Here is a 14,479-nt window from a genome sequence, read left to right on the forward strand (position 1 = left end):
CATCTGCATTTATTTGTGTATTGGGGGAAAAGGGTGATGCGGCCAGTGCACATGTATTAAAAAGACACCCCACCAAATCCATGTCCTGCACCTCCACGAAAATACCACTCTCTTGGGAAGGAAGGCAGCAGGAAGAGGGTGCTTAACTGGGAACGATCGAGGACTTGTTATCTCGGTACCTTAACCCTTCCACTGATTGGAGTCCACTGACCGGCTCTGCCGATGGTAGACCGACCTAGGCACTGAAGCACGACAGACCCTCCCAGTAATCCCAGCCTGGGCCTTCACCTCTTTTTTCACTGTCGAACCTCACAAGACGACTGAGAAGGGAAACTGAGGCTCAGCCACGAGGGCTTGCCCAGCGGTACACAATGATAGAGCCAGTTCTTTTGACTCCTCGCCCAGCACCCCCTCCCCTGAACCAGTTTATTCTGCAGGGAAGAGGGACCTAATTCGAGTCATAGTGAGGCCTTCATTAGAATTTAAGCTTAGAGCAGGGCCTCTTAACCCGCAGGTTAGTGGATAGATTTTAGAGGGTTCATCAACTTGGACGGGAAAAAATGACATCTTTATTTCAATATAATTGTTTTCTTTCATAAGCCTTTATACTTTCTTTTATGCAACCAGACATTATTCATAAGCCTCACCAGATTGCCAATAGAGGTTCTGCCAGCTGGAAAAGGTTAGAACAGGGGAGGCAATTATTAAGAGCTTACTGTGTGCTAGTCAATGTGTTAAGTGCTAGGGGTACAAAGAAAGGCCAGAACACTGCCCCTACCTCCAAGGAACACACAAGACACATAGAAGACATATGTTATGTTGATAATCTCAAAGAGGGGGGTATGGGAGGGGACCTGAAAAGGCCTCCTGTAAAAGTCGGGATTTGAGCTGTCTTAAAGTCAGAGACAATGGTTAGAGGGGGAGGGAGAGCATTGCAAGCATGAGGGACAGCTAATGCAAATACTGGGAGGTGGGAAATGCCATGTTCCAGAAATGGCAAAAAGGCAAGGTCAGTGGATTGTAGAGTATTTGGGGGAGGAGAGGGACAGATTGTAAGAAGTCTGGAAAGGTAGGAAGGGCCCAGGTTGTAAAAGCAACCTTTGGAGTTTATTGATAGGGGTGGGGGCAATGTGGTCAGATCTGTGCTTTAGTGAAATCCCTTGGAGGATGGAGTGGGGAGACAGTTGAGGGTCAGGGAGACCAATCAGAAGGCCATAGCAACAGAGTGATGAGAGCCTGTATGGGAAAGGTGGCAGTGTGAATAGAGAAGAGATATGTATCAGATTTGGATCCAGGATGACGCTGAGGCGCCTGGGGAATTGGAAGGTCTGGACAGTGTCCTAGTCATAGTGAGGAAGTTCAGAAGAGGGGAGGGTTTTGGAGGAAAGACACTGAGCTCTATTTTGGTCATGCTGAATTTGAAAAGGCCATTTGCTGATGCTGGCCCAGAACTCAGGAGAGACTCGACTAGTTAAGTAGAGAATTTGGCTGGATAAAGCTGAGAATCAGAGATGATCTTGGAAGCTAGTGAGATCTCCAAGAGAAATAATAGAAAGAGAAAAAAGAAGAGGGTCAGGATGCCCTCAGTTAGTGGGTATAATGTGACAAAAGCTCATTTTATTAGCTAGCATTTCTACAAAGCTACTCTAAGGTTTGCAAGGTGTTTTATAAATCTTATCTCATTTTAACCTCGTAACAACAGGAGGGAAGGGGAGAATAGGTACTGTTGTTAGCCTTATTTTACAGATAAGAAAGCTGGGGCAGAGAGGAGTTAAGTAACTTGCCCAGGTCACATGGCCAGTAGATGTCAGAGGCAGAATTTGAACTCAGGTCTTCTGGATTCCAAATCCAGTAAAGAAACAGAGGAGTAGTTAGACAAACAGGAGAACCAGGAAAGAGTAGTGTCACAAAAACCAAGAGAGGTAAGGGTAGCCCAGAAACATGGAGTCTCAGAGCTGAGTAGAAGCTTAAAATGGAAAATGTTAGAACTTAAAGGCTCTTTAGGACTAGGCCCATTCCAGTTGTGACATTCTCTATTCTAACGTTCCCACAATTCCAAGATCCCTGACCATGTGGAGAGAATCTGCTCTGAGGCCCCTCCCGGCTCTGGTGTTCCCTATTACAAGGCTACACCCAGCTCCAACACTGGCCTTAGAACAGGGGATGTCAGAGCTGGGAGGAGCCTGAGAACAGGGGATGTCAGAGCTGGGAGGGGCCTGAGAACAGAGCATGTCAGAACTGGGAGGGGCCTTAGAACAGGGAATGTCAGAGCTGGGAGGGGCCTTAGAACAGGGCATGTCAGGGCTGGGAGGGGCCTGAGAACAGGGAATGTCAGAGCTGGGAGGGGCCTTAGAACAGAGCATGTCAGAGCTGGGAGGGGCCTTAGAATAAAAGATGTCAGGGCTGGGAGGGGCCTTAGGTCATCTGGTCTCACTTTCTCATTTTGCAGAAGAAGGAGCGGAGGCCACAGAAGGGGACTGAGCTGCCTCAGATCACTCAGCTGTCCTCTGGGCTGGTGGGATTTGGTGCCCAGAGGCTTCTGACTCTAGGGCCAGAGTTCCTTCTGCCCCTCCCCCATGCCTCCCAGTCTGAAGGCCCCTCTCCTGTTTGGGAAGGGACCCATAAAGATGGAGTCAGCAATCTGATCTGTTGTCAAATTGTTTAAAAAGAACGAGAAAGAAAAAATTCATGAATGTGAAACAATAATATTTATGTAAAATCTGTCAAAAAGGAAGCAAGGTTTAGGTTAAGCAGGCCATCTGCTGACTCTGTGGGAGGCCCAGCTGGGAAGGCACCGACACTGGCCTCTCTGGGAGCCCTTGGTCAACGGCCTGGAGTGGGGATCCTAGCCTTGAGACTTGCAGGCTCTCAAGGCCAGGAGATCCTGCCCCTCTGCCCAGCTCCCTCCCTGAACTTCTGGGCTGCTTGGCCCGATGGTTCTTCGGAAACACGGTAGGCCAGCTCTGGGGACCTGGAAACCCATGGTGAGGGAGGCCCAAGGTCTGGCTCTGGGGCCTGGCTTTGTGTGCCTGGCCTCCAGCTTCCCCCTCCCCTGCTCCTAAATAGTTTGTATCTATTCTGTAGTTATCAGGTTACATTGTTTCCTCTAGTAGTCGGTCAAGAAACATTATGTAGCACTTAGTAAGTGCCCGGCACAGTGTTAAGTGCTGGGGATACAAAGAAAGGCAAAAGACATTTCCTTTCTGTGCTACCTAAACCCATTCCATATCTGAACTACTGCGACTTCAGAAATATTTAAGTCACTTTTCTGATTTGTTTTATTTCAACTGAAACTCGTCATTATGAATTAACATCTGACCATGTTACAGTATATCATATAATAAACTTAACATAACTGACTACAAAAAAGAGACATTCCCTGCCTTCAAGGAGTTTACAATCTACTAGGGATGCAGTATGCAAACAGCCAGGTGTAAACAAGACAGAGACAGAATACATTGGAGAGAAACAACACAAAGAAAATGCTCACACTGATGCTGAAATGGCAGCTCTTCGAGGGCAGAAACGGTTTCATTTTATTCACTTTTGGTTTTAAATCCCTAGTACCCAGCACAATGCTTGGCACATAGCAGGCACTTAATAAATGCTTGTTGAATTAATGAATGAATGTCAAATGTGCCACTGGGATTGGATAAACCTCAAGGTTGAAATCAAGCCAATGTAACAAACATTTATTGAGCAGGACACCTTTGTAAGTCAGCTACCAGGCTAATTCCTGGGAAGGCAGTGTGGTGCGGTGGAAAGTGCCCTGACTCGGGAGTCAGGACTCAGGTTCAAATCCCACCAAATCTGATACTAGGTAGCTGTGTGACCTTGGGCGAGCCACTTTCTCTGACCGAGTTGGGGTATCCTGCTCTAAAAGGGATTTGGGCTTCAGCCAGGGCTGCCCACAGGGAATGGATGCACTTGTCATTGATGACCTGAGTCATCTGGATTTGAGGGCTCTTGTCCTACCCAAATAGGCATTATATTCCCCCAGCACAGTGTTCTGCACCCAGTAGGCACTTTATAAGGGTAGTGATCTACAAGTCCCATTGCTCCCCTAGTTACTGGCCAACCCAACCTCCCCTTTAATCTGTCTGAGAAGCCACCACAGGTTCATGACACTTAAGGGCCCTCAGAGACCATCTAACCAAATCTCCTCCCTCATTTTACAGAAAAGGAAACTGAGGCCCAAGGAAGTTAAGTGACTTGCTCAGGGTCACACAGGAAGTTAAGTCCAGGATCTCTGTCTCAAAAAGTCAGTATTCTCTCCCCTGTCCTGACCTTGCTACTCCACCCTCACTCCCCTGCCCTGTTTCCCTTTTTTTGGACCAGATCTGTGACTTCATTGATAGGGACCTCCCAGTGATAAAAGTCCCTCAACCAATGTAGCTGTTTGGTGACTTAGAATCTTAGAGATTCTGCTGGGGCAGGGGGAAGAGTTCAGTGACTTGTCCAGGGTCACACAGCAAGTAAATGTAAGAGACAGGATTTGAACCTAGGGCCTCCTGACCCCAAGGTTAGCTCTTTATCCACTCTTTCCCATCTCATGGTTGCAGGTCCAACTATGTCACTCTCACTACTCTACTGGCCTCAAGGCCATAGAGTCCCCTTACTCCTTCCTCCCTGACACATCCTCAGCAGTCCAGTGATACCATCCTTCAGGCTGTTCCACCAAACAAGACCCCCCGACCCCCTGCATCTCTCGGGCTGCTGACATTTCATCCGACCATCTCCCATTCCTGGAAAGCTCTCCCTCCTCATCCTCTCTCCTCCTCATTCCTCTTCCCGGCGTCCTTTGAGTTCCAACTAAAATCTCACCTTCTGCAGGAAGGCTGGCCCAGCCCCTCTTATTCCTAGTACCTTCTTCCCTCTCCTAATTATTTCCTATTTATCCTGGAAATAGCCTGTTTGTACATATTTATTTTCATGTTGTCTTCTCATGAGCCTAGGAGGTCCTTGAGAGCAGTGACTGTCTTTTGCCTTTTTCTGCATTCTTAGCTCTTAGCACAGTGTGTGGCACACAGTAGGGACTTAACAAATGCTTACTTTCTCCAATCTTATGCCTTTTTTCTTCTTTAAAAATACATTTTCTAGCTGCGTGACTCTGGGTAAGTCACTCAACCCCAACTGCCACACACACACACACACACACACACATATGTGTATGTATGTATGTATGTACGTGTGTATGTATATATAATATATATGTATGTATGTATATACAATATATATGTATGTATGTATAATATATATATGTGTATATATATATATTATTGATATCTCCTTTTTTATCATCTACATTTCCAACTGTATCCCTTCTTCCATCCCCTCCTGGAGAGCCATCTCTTATAAAAATAACAGTAAAAGGGAAAAGCTTAAACCATTTTCTTTTTAAAATAGAAATTTAACAAAAATGTAAAAATATTTTAAAATAAATATTTTAAAATGAAAATTTAAAAATAAATTCTTTATTGATATTGTTGGTTTTTACATCACTTATATTTCCCCCTGCATACACCCTCCTAGAGAGACATCCCTTATAACATCCTTCAAAGGATTCTTTTAAAAAAGAGGAATTAAAAAATTCAGCAAAAATACATAGAAAAATCTTGCATTACATGCAATGTTCCACATCTGTCCTCCCCTCCCCCCCTGCATCAAGCCCCCTTCCTAACAAGCCAGCTCACTACCCTGTTTCTCCTGATTTTAGACAGGTCTGGATGAGCAGAAGGGCCTCGTGGGAGCAGGAAGGATGCCACGTGAACGACCTGGGTGTTTTGCAGCAGCCTCTAGAACCCCGTTAAGCTGCAGAGGAGACTGGGCCAGGGGCATTCCCAGGGCCTTCCTTCCCTGGGCCTCAGAGAGCCCTTACCAGACTCCAGTGGGCAGAAAGCGCTTTTCAGTTTGCATCCTGTCCCCCTATTAGCCCAGGAACCATCATATTGATCTTGGAGACTTCTAGCTCAAGGCAGGCCCTGGCCTGAGGCAGGCACTAAACAGGGGAAGCTGCAGGTCTTTCTGGGCCTCTCCCCTCCCCCCCCAGTTACTAATGCCTTCCCCTCTGAGATTCTGTCCACCTACTCTGCAGGTATCATGCAGATAGCAACACATGAAGGCTTCAAAACCAAGAAGGGCTAGGTTCAAATCCAGCCTATCGGTGTAACCCGGCCTCTCAGAGCTCTAGGAAACTCTCTGAGATTAAAAGTTACCAAGAACGTGCCCACCTGTACTGGTACAGGGCCTGTGTCCACTTAGGAGTTCCCTAAGACCAATGAAATCACAAGGCAGCCTTCATCCCTCTGAACTCAGGTACATTCTTGTCAATTCCACTGAGATCACAGATTTAGAGACCATCAAACCCGACCCTTTCGTTTTACAGATGAGGAAACTGAGGCACAGAGGTTAAGTGACTTGTCCAGGTAGGACTGTAAACTGCTTAAGGCCAGGGATCGATTTTTGATTTTTCGTTGAGTTCCCAGAGCTTGGCACTTAGCAGGTACTTAATAAATACTTGTTGGTGGATTGACTAGAAAGATCTCTGAACTTGGCATCACGAGGCTTGGGTTCTCGTCTAGTGGCTCTCCCCTCTCACTTGCTGTATGACCCAGGGTGAGCTGCTTTCCCTCTCTGACCCTGAGAAAGATGAGAGATGATCCCTGAACCTCAGAGGGTCCTTGTCAGGTAAGCTGAAGGGGTCTTTGCTGTAAGCAGACCTTGAGGCAGACTGACAGGTGAGTTGGAATCATAGGTTTGGACCAGGAAGGGCCCCTTCCTCGGAGGCCAATCCAACCTGCTCATTTCACAAAGTGACCACCATCCAGGGGAAATGACTTACCCAAGGCTACATACATACATCCATAAGGGGACCCAGGTGATATATGAAATTTTCTGTGGTTCCTTGGAAGGACAATTAAGAAACAATTTGGAAATGAAATCAAACACTATGGGTTTTTTTTTCTCCAAATCATCTTTAATATTCTCTTCAATAATTTTTTTTTGCCACATATACCAGATAAATCATCTAAATAAATAGATGCGGTAGACTCTCACTGATATCAGTACAAAAATAAAACCACGTTCTGCATCCATCTGAACCCCCCCTGCCCTCCCACCCCATCTGACCAGCTCCCGGACCAGCCCTCCCTCACCTGCAACAGGCACATGTACCTGGAGTGACCTCACCTCTGGCCCTGGCCCCTCCCTCCCCTCCCTCCCTCCCCTCCCCAATACATTCATTTGTCTGTACAAAGCTGTAAGCTCATTCTGTGCAAAGAAAGCTTTCCCAGGCTGAGGCTGGGGGCTGGGGGTAATGCGGAGGGTAAGGGGCTCCATCAGCCCTCAACTTGCCCAAAGAAAAAACCCCAACCTCGTCCATCCCTGGAGCAAGAGGGGAGGGAAATTGGCCACTGTTAGAAATATTATTAAGAGTAATGCCCAAAGCAGGCTGGGATGGGGCCCTGCGACCTGCCCGCCCACCTGGGGGGGGGGTGTGGATATTTGCTCCTTGTCCCTTTAACTTTAAAAAGAAAAAAGCTAAGTACCAGCCCTGGATTATAACATTCAAAAGTTAGTGTGGTGGGGCGCGGCAAGGAGAAAAGGCCAGCATTGTGCTGCCCACACTGGAGTTGGGGAACACGGTGCTAACTCTACAGGCTCCAGGCATGGGAGTGAGTGCCCACAACTCTGCCAGGCCCTTGGATGGAATGCCCAGATCAGGAGTGGGAGGAGAGGACCCAGGCTGGGCTCGGCCCCCTTGTCCCCCCACCTCCTGGTTGGGAGCTGTGGGCCTGACTCTCAGCTTGGCCTCTTCTTGGGTGGGTCCTGACCCTTGTGCCAAACCCTGCAGTCTCTCCTGGTCTCTCTCTCCTTCCTGGGCCAAGCAACCTGGTAGAGTCTCTGGGGGGAGGGTCCCCGGGGGAATCCTGGGATCTTCCTCCTCAACTGGGGCAGAGGGCGACGGGGGCAGGCTGGGGGCTCAGAGCCCCCCACTACCCATGGGAGTGACAGAAACAGGGTTTAGAGCTGTACAGGAAGCCCCTCAGAGGCCAGGTTCAGGAGGAAACTGAGGGCCAGTGATTTGCTCGTGATCACACATGTCACACATGACAGAGCTGGGGTTCAAATCCAGGTCCTCAGACTCCAACCCCGGGTTGTTTAGTATCCTGTCCAGCTGAGACGAGCTGGTCTTTGGGCTGCAGATGCTCTCGGGCAGTGAGGGTCAGACCTCAGAGCAGCAATGAGCACAGCCCTCGGCCTGTGGGAAGGGGAGCAAACTCTCACCCCCTCCCTGCCTCTTGGGGGCTGCAGGAGGACTTGACCTGAAAGTGCTAACCTGGAGGCTTGTTTATTGCAGGCATCAAGGCAGCCACTCCCCCCACCCCAATATATAATTTAAATTTACAATCATCTCTTTGAAAGGGCCCATAGAGCAGAAAGGAGGTTGAGGCAGTCACACTCTCTGGAGCCCAAACAGAAGGGCAGTGCAGCAGTCAGGAGGGATGTGTGTGTGCGCGTGTGTCTGTGTGTCTGTGATGTGGTACGTGGGTGGGTGGGGTGTGTCCAGGCCTAGCCTCCAGCCCCCTCATTCATTTGGCAGCTACCTGCAGACCTCCCTACTAGACTCAGAACCCTGCCTTCCACTGGGGCCTGAGACTGGGGCCTCCTGGTCCACCCTGTGCCAGACCAGGAAAGAATCCCCAAGAGAAGATGGGGGGAGGGGTCCACCGCAAGCAGGGGGTTAGATAGAGAGGGCTGTCAACTTCTTCTACTGCCTACTCAGTGAGGGTGGGTCCCCACCCTCTAGGCCCTGATTACACCCAACTTCATTTCCCAAGCTGCCTTACCCATTGTTTCCTGCTCCACAATTTTCCCGTTAGGAGCCTGGCCTAGGTATTCATCCTTGGTGCCCCACTCCTTTTCTTGGGATGTCTGTGCTACCCATTCCATCACCGAGGCTGGTTGGCAAGATACCCCCTCCCACACTCCTGCTTCAAGCTGGGTGCGAAAGGTCTGTCCCAGGGCCAGCTGAGGGAGAGGACGCTCCTCTCTGGGTCTTCCCAAAGAAAGATCTTGCAGGGGGCAACCCTACATGGACATAGGAAAATCAGCAGTCTTGAATGGGAAAGGGGAAGGCCGCTAGCATCCTCCCTGTAAGTCCTGTCTGGGTCTCCTGTGACCCCAAGCTCATACCCTACTGTGGCTGAAATGAGCTGAGAATAGATCATCCTGGCTGATAGAAGGAGAGGAGAGGAGCAGCCTCCTGCCAATGGGGAAGAGAAAAAGGGGCTAGAACTGACTGGCTGGAAAGGGGGTGGGGAGGGGATCTGGAGTGGCCCTTCCCCAAAATCTGTTCTGGAGCTGATGGAAAGTCAGGCTGTCCAACCTTCTCATTTTACAGATGAGAAAAACTGAGGTCCAGAGGTGGGCAAGGGACTTTTTCAAGGTCACAGAGGTCATAAGAGGCAGAGCTAGGATTTGAACTCGGGATTGCTCCCTCTAAACCCTTTTTCTGCTACCTCACAACTGAGAATGAGAGAGAAAGAGAGAGACAGAATATATGTGTATATATGTGTGTGTGTGTGTGTGTGTGTGTGTGTGTGTGTGTGTGTGTGTGTGTGTGTGTGTGTGTGTGTGTGGTATATAAGTAAACCAAATCCTTTGCTATTATCTTGGGGTGTGGGGCCAGGCCTAAAATAAGTCATGAGACCTTGGGTAAGTCACTAATCTTCTCAAGGTCTCCAGTCAGCCCCCTTCCCTCCCTCTTGTAGGACTAGCTCAGCTTACCCTCCAAGGTAGAGGGAGTGATTATAGAAGCACATGAACTATTCCTGTAAAAGTTGAAGGCAAAGGCTTTGGATAAAATGCCCTGTAACTGGAAGGAAAGCAGCCAGGTCCCCAGAAGCAGCAGCTGGAGGTCTTCCTGATCCCCTCCAAAAGGAGAAAGGGGAGCATTTGTGGGCACTAGGGGTGTGGAGAATGAACTGGATGCTTTTCTGAAAAGATCTTTGGTTGGGAGAGTCAGGAGGGAAAGAAGCAGGGCCAGAGGGGGAAGGATCCTCCTCCCCTCTCCCCATCAGACTGTTTGCTCCATGAGGGCAGGGATTCTCTCATCTCAGCTTGGCCTTTCATCCAGTACCTGGACAAATCATGGCTTCCCTGATAAATGCTCCAGCCTGTACCAGGGAATTGCAGGCATCCCACACCCCAGGATCTCAGCTGGAACGCCTTTTCACAACACACATCTAGCCCTTACTTGGAGACCTCCAAGGAGAGGAAACTCACTACTTCTCAATCTAGCCTCAAGTCTGCTCTGGGAGTATTCTTGTCTGGAAGGTGGCTGGGCCCAAAGAAGGGTGGAAGACAGCTGTACTAGGAGAGCTGACCATCTTTCTTACCTCCTTTTCTGCCCAATAGGGGAAGGGAACAAGGCTACCATGAGAATGGGGCGGGGGGACTCTGAGAATGGTTGGGGCACTCTCTCACTTTGCCATAGAACTACTTTCTCTGCTGGCTCCAACATTATCCTCGTATTAGAGATGGGGAAACAGTTTAGAGAAGAGTCCACAAAAAGGGGGTTCAGAAGGATTGTAAGTCACCTGAGGCAGAGATACAGAAAAGGAATCATGACTTGGAAAGACTCCTTCCTCCATGGTCAAAGGGGTGGGGTTGGATACGCAAGCCTGGCCCCACATGCTGCCTGCGACCAAACCCCCAGGCTCAGGCCCCTGGGACAGGGCCTTCTGAATCTCACCCACATCCAGGCACAAGCTTCATGCAGGGATCTGTGGGCTGACCCTCCCTTGATGATAAGTGGAGGGGATTCTAGGGGGCTTGGACTGAGCACTGAAAGGGACCCTGGGAATCACCTACTCCAACAGCCTCATTTTACAGATGGGAAAAACTGAGGTCCAGAGGAGGGCAAGAGATTTACTCAAGGTCACAGAGGTCATAAGAGGCAAAGATAAGATTCGAACCCAGGATTGCTCCCTCTAAACTCAGTGTTCTATTACCCCACAACTGAAAATGGACATTGTACATAAATCCTTTGCAGATGTGTATAAATAAATCAGACATTTAGCTGATGTCTTGGGGTGCGGGTCTAGACCTAAAATTAGCCATGAGACCTTGGGCAAATCACTCATCTTCTCAAGGTCTCAAGTTTCTCTGAACAGGGATACAGGGAGGGGAGAGATGCGGGGGGGGGGCTCACATACAGGGTACTGAAGTCACAGATTTAGTTAGAAGGGCCCTAAGAGGCCTAGACCAACTCTTCCATTTTAGAGATGAGGAAACTGAGGCCCACATCTTTTCACACTAAGTCGGCAATGGTGGGTTTCCTTAAAGTGAGGCCCACCTGGATATATGGGGTGGGGGAGGTATCTGACTCTCCCATGACCTCCAAAAGCAACCTCCAACTCTCTCCTATAGAAGGTGGCTCTGACTCTCATTGGCATCAGGATCCTGGGAAAATCCACCCCCATCTTGGGGTCTTAGTTTCTTAATCTGTAAAATGGGCCCACTTCTGCTTTCCTGATGCTGGGAAAGCCTTTTCCTAGCACTGCACATGCCAGGCAGACAGGACAATTGCTGGTACCTTGAGCTTGGGATTTAAAGGGATTTCCCCCTACTCTTCCCTCCCTCTCCTAGAACATGGGCCCAAAGGGAGAATGAATTATTCACCTGAAGGCCCCAGGCAGGACAAGCAGGCCAGGCAGGTGCTGCCTCCCAGCCCAGAGGATCCTGGCTTCACGCCCAGAGGCTCTGTAGGGTGTGGCGTGTACACAGGTGTGTGCTTACAGGGCTGGGGAGGCAGGCAGGCTTTGGGGTGCTTGGAGGCCCTTGGAGGGGGGGGCTCTTAGATCTTCCCCAACCCCGAGGACCCAAGAAAGATCTGAAGGAGAGACTTGGGATTGTGGGAGCTCGCATCTCCCCGACTTTCACTAGTGGGCCCTGCTAGCTCTTCCTCCAACCTGCCTTCCCCTGCCCCCAGTCCCCCTCAACCTTCTCCCCACTTGGTTATCTCTGCCCTCCCTGCCAACCCCATGAAAGAAGACTGTGTTACTGCCCACTTCCGTGTGTTCTCCAATGACTCTGACATGGAAAATTCAAAACAATTGGGAGGCAGGGCTTGAGGGCCCCAGAGGAGCCCTACTGAGGCCCCATCAAGCCCTCAAGTCCCAGAGGACGAAATGAAAGCCCAAGGAGGCTACCTCACAAGGAGTAAGTATCGGAAGTGACTCCAGAGTCAGACCCAGACTCAAAGTCCTGGCTCCAACAGTTCAATCACTTTATTTCCTTTTGGGGGGAGTCTCAGTGTCCCCATCTGTAAAATGGGGAAATATATAATACACTCCCTACCTGCTATGAGGAAAAGTGCTTTGGAAACCTTCATGTGCTTGAGGAATGACAGCTGTTGTGATGGTGAAGAATCATATGTGTATGTATGTGGGGTGTGTGTGTGTGTGTGTGTGTGTGTGTGTGTGTGTGTGTTGGGAGAGGGCAGAACGTGACCCCAAAAGGCAGCATGGCTGGAGATCTGGCCGGAGGAAGGAAGACATGGGTGCAGGTCCAGCCTCAGACACACTGGCTGGACATGTATCAGCGCCCTGGCGGCTTTCCGAGACTGAAGTTTCTCGCTTTCAGAGGAGGTGCCGATCTGATCCAGAAGAGGGAGCTTTCATATTAGGGGCTCCCCCCCCGGATGTGGATCACAGAACTGGATTATTTTTTTAAAACAAAAGCCCCTTCCTTACAGCATAAACACTGGAATCCTTGCTTTCTGGAGTGGAAGTAGATAAATGCCCCATTCACACTGAGTTGTTTGCACATGGCCAGGGAAGGAGGAAGGGTTTTGTATTTTAGGGTGAGAGGGAAGCTCCCACTTCTTCCCTTGCCGCCCACCCCTGCACAGGCGCCAGAAATTGGCCCAAGGGCCTCTGGGAAAGGCCTAGCTCAGAGCATGGATAAACTGCAGTCAGTTCTGGCCAAGCCACCTCAGTCCTGGAGCCCCAGGACGGGGAAGGCTCCTTGCCATCACCTGGTCCTCCGCCTTCTCCCTCCTCCCTCTTCCCTGCCTGGGCTTACCCGACCTGAGCCATTTAGCTCAGGTAAGGTCAATGCCAGTGACAACAGTCCCCCAAGATCACCCCATTCCTCCCCACCCCCCACCCCCAGCAAACTTCTGTAAACATCATTGTACAGGATCGAGGGTGAACTGGAGAGCAGAGAGCATCTCTGTTCAGCTCTCTTTTTCTCTCTTGGGATTGTTAGGAGTTTGTCTTTTAAAATAAAATAACTGCATTGCCCTCCTCCCACACCTCCTCTGGCCTGAGCCCCAAACTCCCAGACAACCACTTAAAGAGGGGTCAGAATGGAGAAGTTCAGAACTGCCCGCTCCGGTCCCGGAAGAAGCCTTCAGCGGCCTGTGCTTCCCGAAAGGTGACGGTGATGGAGTTGGCTGTGATATCAGTCACCGTCACTTCGGAAGGGGGGTGCGTGGGGATCCAGGGAAGGCCCCCTGCAGTCAGGTCACCACCTACCACCGCCACGGAGGAGAGACAGAGACAGATGGGGGAGAGCTTCATTGCATCAGTGGCATGGCAGGGAAAGAAGGGAGCAGTGTAGAGCCCTGGCACCCCCTCCTCACCTCCTTTTACAAATGAGGAAACTGAGACCCTTAGAGGTTAGGGGACTCAACTAAGGTCATAAACCTCAGCAAGGAGCAGCAATCCAGGGTTCTGTGACTCCGAATCCATCATTCATGCCCTGAGACCCCAACTGTCAGATGTGGAGAGGCTTCGTTTGGTAGCTGGGCTGGTAGAAGGGGAGAGATCCCCCCCACCTGCCTGTCTCACGCATCCGATGGACCACTCTGGAGGAGAAGCTGCTCTGTGGGGGTATCTCGCTTGCTTGTTGGGGCGACAGACAGGGCTCATTTATGAAGCTATATTACAAACCTCCCCACACCAGTCTGACAATGATGATAAGAGATGGGGCATGGGCAGAGAGAGCCTGAGGCTGGAACTTTGGGGGGCAGCTGGAGCTGGAAGACTGGGAGTAATTCCCTTCCACTCTCTGGGCCTCAGTTTCCTCCTCTGAAAAAGGGGAGTATTCAGCTGCTGCAGAAGAGCATTTGGGGGAGGGGACAAAAGGGTAAAATGGCTAGGGAAGAGTCCAATGACAAAGATGGGATTAAAGGTGATGGAGGCCCACCAGGGCACTGGTAGAGATGGAGAGCTGACTTCAGGGCCACTGTCCTAGCTGCACATCTGGAAAACCCTGAACCCTGATTGCTATTAATAACAATTTGTCGGGGGGGGGGACCTAGGATTTCATCCAAGAACTTCTGGCGGGGGGAATTCCCTTCATCAATGCAGATCTGCACCTGCTCTCCCACTACAGTCTTAGAGAGCTGCCTGGGATCACTGAGGCATTAAGTGACTTGCCCAGGGTCACACAGTCAGAAAGGGTCAGA

The 14,479-nt window shown here is 50.0% G+C and overlaps 1 protein-coding gene across 3 annotated transcripts in view; it reads right to left on the reverse strand.

Annotated features, from left to right (window-relative positions):
* Nucleotides 1-12,275: 12,275 nt before the first annotated feature.
* CBX7 (chromobox 7) overlaps nucleotides 12,276-14,479 on the reverse strand; it is a 28,216-nt gene continuing 26,012 nt past the window's right edge. For all 3 annotated transcript variants that reach the window (XM_020982635.2, XM_020982634.2, XM_078147459.1), the window contains one exon: nucleotides 12,276-13,540. In XM_020982635.2, the coding sequence (XP_020838294.1) occupies nucleotides 13,386-13,540 (155 nt within the window). In that variant the 3' untranslated portion in view covers nucleotides 12,276-13,385. The remainder of the gene's footprint in view (nucleotides 13,541-14,479) is intronic.

This window comes from Phascolarctos cinereus, unplaced genomic scaffold (genome assembly GCF_003287225.1).
Source record: "Phascolarctos cinereus isolate Bilbo 61053 unplaced genomic scaffold, phaCin_HiC Scaffold_1;HRSCAF=81, whole genome shotgun sequence".
NCBI lineage: Eukaryota > Metazoa > Chordata > Mammalia > Diprotodontia > Phascolarctidae > Phascolarctos > Phascolarctos cinereus.